Source organism: Montipora foliosa, chromosome 10 (genome assembly GCF_036669935.1).
Source record: "Montipora foliosa isolate CH-2021 chromosome 10, ASM3666993v2, whole genome shotgun sequence".
Classification (NCBI taxonomy): domain Eukaryota; kingdom Metazoa; phylum Cnidaria; class Anthozoa; order Scleractinia; family Acroporidae; genus Montipora; species Montipora foliosa.
Window position 1 is genome coordinate 4,059,362 of NC_090878.1, and position 5,000 is coordinate 4,064,361.

Consider the following 5,000-nt stretch of genomic DNA (forward strand, 5'->3'; position numbering starts at 1 on the left):
TGCAGACATAGCCGCCACAACAGCTCTAGCACAGGGACCAGTCCTAGAAGCCCTCATCGGGCAACTGAGAAGGGTCCTATCGGGGCCAAAGAGGAAAGTGTGGTTACTGAATCGGACATTGAAGCGAAAAAGCAGGGATCTTTGCTTCCACAAACCTCTGTGGAAGGTTTGTTTAACTGCAACTGTCAGTTTTATAGTCTAGTGAAATTGATGTTGTCTGGGAAATTTTTTTTAATAATGTTGAGAGAACGTCGGATGAATTATTGGTCAGGGTAAGTAATCTTGAAATACATTCTGCCCTTTCTCTCATTAAGAACTACGTGCAGTCAATTTTTCACTAAATTTAGTGAGCTTAAAGTGGTGGAGAAGCGCTGATTAATGTTTCCTAATTAAGAAGTACGCAAACAGGTTAAAAAAAATGGACGGGTTACATTTGGTGCTAAGCGTGATTACTAGTCCATTCGTGCTAAGTATTCATTTAGAGAGCATTGCGTTTTGCTTCATCATGAAAAAGACTGCAGCGTTGCCGCAACAGAGAGTTCCAAATTACTGCAGACTTATAGGGTATGATTACCCCTTACAGAGAAAGATTACCACACCCTGCGCCCCTTTGTCTTTGTAAACAGAGCGGTGAGGGTTATCAATGCCGCCCAGGTGTTAGGAGCAGGTTTATGGTCTTCGTTCTTTACACTAACCAGTAAATAAGCTTACAATATTGCTCGCCTTTTTCCTAAAAGTGGGACGTGTGTAATGTGTACTCAAGCGAAGATTATACTATCTCTGCTTGCCTACACTACGTTTTCACTGTCCCTGCATCACAGTCGTTGGCCTTAAGAAAGGGTAGAATCGACTGACTTAATGAATTTTTCGTTCATTTCAGAGGGTAGCTCGACTCCAACACCTACTTTAGAGAGAGATGAGAGTTCGTTTGCATTCACCCAGCCAATTGACGACTTGCATGCAGAATCTACTGAGAAAAAATCTAAACTTCCGGTTGACAATGAAGATGAAAAGAGAAGTGTCACTTTTCAAGAGAACACCAATAGTGATGATGACCACCCAGTATTTCATGACCGATGTGCAAATGAAGACAGTGATTCTTACAGCTTCAATATCCCTATTTATTGTTATGACTGCCCCATGTCTGCCCTCGTATCAATACCAGACAGCAATTCTGATAAGGAGGTGGCACCGGAAGAGGCAAAGAAACGCGAAGACATCTTTCAGGATTTCACCCAATATGCAGCGAGTATTTCAATTGATCCCTTTAATCTGGACGAGGTTCCCAGGTCTCAAGAGGGCCGAACGAAAGGCCGATTTGGCTCTTCCAAGGATCTCCTTCTTCATAGCTCCGCTGTGCATGATTTATTCTTTCGAAGCTTTGTGTCATCGACATTTACAAGCTTGCAACAAGGGCAGCAAGTGAGCATGCAGGATGTTCATCTAGCGGTTGATGCATGCGAGGAGAATTTCCTTGAAGTAGACATCACAGAGTTTATCCATACTCTATGCGGTCATTATGTTAAGAACGTTTCGAGTGAGAAAAAACTCAGGCAAACGCTAATTAACGAGAACCTTCAGTCGGTTCCAATTTGCTTACCATCGAATCTTGGCGCAGATGAACGTGTTAGAGACTTAAAGAACAGTCTTCCCGGAGATTGTGAGTCTGTGGAGGGACTCCACAAGTCAGTCACAGTGAAATTCATGGCCGTACTTGGTAGATACTTTAAAGCTGTGCCTCCGAATGGTGAATTCTTCTTTTACTGTCCTCAGCTATCTGACGGACCGCGAAAGGTACAGTTTGTTTAGTTAAAAGGTACCAAGTGATCTGGTGACGTAATTCGGAGGACTGGGGAGAAAAATTTTAACGCCGTATCCCACAAACGCGTGCGGCCTTATTTTCGAATTCAACATGGCAGAGGCGAGATTAGTGCTCGTCGGGTCTACTTGAATTTTCATTCAGTAACTGGAAATGTGGTAGACACGGAATGATCTGTTGAGTTTTGGCGATGGAAATACTGCAGGGAGTTTGGAAACAACACCTAAGGCCGCGCGCGGTTGTGGGATACGGCGTTAAAATTTTTCTTCCCAGTCCTCCAAATTACGTCACCATATCACCAGGAGACGTGATCCTTGCAGTTACGTGGACAATTTATACAATTGTCTCTTGTACAGACCTAGAAAATTCAAATGGCTCCAATGGGATTCGACCTCTGCGATGCCGGTGCAATGCTCTCAGTTGGTGGGTTACCATCTGAGGTATAAAGCGACTCAGTTGGGAGCAATTGCTCAAGTGCAAAGATCACTTCTACCTTTCGTCTATAACTTTTTTTCATTCAGTATTTTAGTTTGTTGTTGCGATTCACCATGTCAGCTAAGAGTGGTTTGTATCGAGTGCATCTGGAATGACATAGCCTGCGCTCGCAGACGTATTTCCGGTTGTCGCTTCTCTCCGCCCGGAGAGAAGCGACAACCGGAAATACGTCTGCGAGCGCAGGCTAGGGATGACATTAATCTTGACGAGCCCAAACTTTCGAGTAACCAATCAGAACGAAGGAAAGATGCGCATTCATTTTGGGAGAATGCACGCTAGAAAAAGACAATTGGTTTTGTTTTTGCCTCAGAAAATTTCCATGGTTCAATCGCGACTCAAAAAATACCTCTTAGCAAACTTTGAGAGCAAACAGGACAAAGCCTTGGTTTTAATTGCGCATCGATGTCTCAAGCGATGAGTAATTACACTCGGGCAAAAAGAAAAAAAATCAAATTGTAGGTTGTGTGCTAGTGCACATCTGCTTTTGTGAAAATTTGTTTAAACATCGATGACGATCCAACGTGGCGATCAACAGTCGTAGCATGCAGGCAGAATAGTTTTCCATGGCGATAAAAGTGAAATCTGGTTGTGTAGATATTTCGGATACAGTAAATCGTTCTTTAGGGTTTTTTAGTAAAATAATTTAAAGACCTCTGCATGAGTTTATGGTTGTTTGATAAATGACACACGTATGCTTATGGTACTTCCCCTTTTGAAAGAAATGCCTTTTCTGTCTTTTTAGAGACCAGAACATGACGAATAAACACATTTCTAGTTTCTAAACAAACTGTGGTGCTGCGTCGGTGGGAGAGTGAAACAGAAAAATTTGGTTTTTTACGACAATTGTTTGTAATCTCGCAATCTGATGGGTGATGTAGCAGCTGATCCAAAGATTTCTCGTCATTGGTTCGCAACCCTGACCCCAAACAATAGCTAAAACAATAGAAAGAATGACAACGCTGAACCACTTTCGATTTGTTAACTATCAAACGTGTTGATATAGGTTGAATTACCACCGTAAACGATTTGGAAAGCTGACGTTTCGAGCGTTAGCCCTTCGTCAGAGCGAATAGAGGAATTGTGGACTAGATGTGGGGGCGAGTTGATCTAATGAACCTCACCCATGCGATTGCACATTTTCTTTAGAAAGTCATTCCTTTTGTTCCTGTCTTACCAGTCTGCTGTAGAGTCTTTCTCTGAAGCTGAAAGCAATGAGGCGGATCAAGGCGCTGATGATGAATCTCAGGATAGAGACAGTGATATTGGATCAGATACGTTTGATGATGTTGACACGGGAATTCTGATAGAAGACGACGGCTCAGTAACTCAGTACAATGATCTGGATGACGATTTGACTGACTTTGAAAGTGATGAGAGTAGCATTAGCGAATTTGAAGGTGAGGTGACAGTTTCAATGTAGGATGTATGAGGTCTCTTGTTCTACTCATCAAGAGTATCGGTCGGAAGAACTTTCCTGTTGACTTTTAACTTTTGATTTTACACAACTCTAGTCCACAAGCCTTTTTTTTTTAAAGTAACTACCCTTGAGTTGTTTTTATTTGACTTGTTACTTCCGTCCACTGTCAGCCACGCTTGTGTTTTCGCAAATAAACGTAGCCACGTTAAGATTTCCCTCATTTGAATAGTCCTTTAAGCTACATTCAGAGGAGCGCAAAATTTGAGAGACTGTCTTTTCTTGAAGGACATAACCACGGCTACTTCAAAAACAAAAAACGATCATAATATACTAAAATGGCCCCATCCATTTAAGAGTAAGCAATATTCAGATCTTAATGTCATAAAAATTTCACAAAATTTAACTTCGAAAGGCAAAACAAGTGAATTAAGTTAGCTTCATCCAGTTTTCTCTAAAGATGTTAGTATACAGCTGTAGTCTGTAACTAAAGTAGGTTCTTGTTGCCTCTCGGCTTCACACGTAGGTAGCGAACTGGTCCTTACACCGTTTGGGTTTTTTGTTTTGAGTAGTTGCATTTATTTCAATCATTTGTTTCATTTGCCCTCAAAGGCTCCAAAGAGGAGCTGTCAGTCGCGTAAAATCAATTAGTTATTAATTATTAATTATTAATTACCAAGTTGATGAGGACGAGAAGCATTCCAAGTCACCACTGTTCTTACAACTGACATGTTCCTTAAGGGATCGAAGCAGCCATGGACAGCCCATTACCCCTGTCTCTATCAACACACTTCCTGTTTGCTTAGGTGAGTATTAAATTGAACTTGATAGAGGATACTAAAAAGGTAGGATACTACCAATGATGAAGAACTCATGTTTGTTTTGTTAAGGGTTAGGTAACTCCTTAAGTTATTACGCTTGGCATAGGGCGACAATAGACCCCAGGAGGAAGGAGTACACTCGACTATATTCAAAGTTACAAACATCATCGCACATTTGCAGATATCACCCGGCTCATTACAGCCCCTCATATCCTTGGACTGGATTTGGGTGAAGCGCAATTTTGTTGTTTCCGATGCGTGTTTGTCGGAGTCCCGCGGTGTTCTCCACAGAGTTTTTAGAGCTGTTGTAATAGGTGTGAGCTAACCCAACATATGAGCTAGCTTTTTCTATTACCATATACCAAATTCATTACTGGCGGCCAATAAACTATTCTTTTTTCTTTGTGCTAAGTAGACCCGCTAGTCTCGTCGTAAACCAATGTTTCTTTTT

General features: G+C 41.7%; 1 protein-coding gene across 2 annotated transcripts in view; it reads left to right on the forward strand.

Annotated features, from left to right (window-relative positions):
• The window catches only part of LOC137973203 (KICSTOR complex protein SZT2-like), a 78,064-nt gene that overhangs the window by 29,984 nt on the left and 43,080 nt on the right, over window positions 1-5,000 (forward strand). For both annotated transcript variants that reach the window (XM_068819974.1, XM_068819975.1), the window contains exons 29-32: window positions 1-166; window positions 881-1,794; window positions 3,492-3,711; window positions 4,409-4,534. The exon at window positions 1-166 is cut by the window's left edge and continues 356 nt beyond it. In XM_068819974.1, coding sequence (XP_068676075.1) covers window positions 1-166; window positions 881-1,794; window positions 3,492-3,711; window positions 4,409-4,534 — 1,426 coding nt within the window. The remainder of the gene's footprint in view (window positions 167-880; window positions 1,795-3,491; window positions 3,712-4,408; window positions 4,535-5,000) is intronic.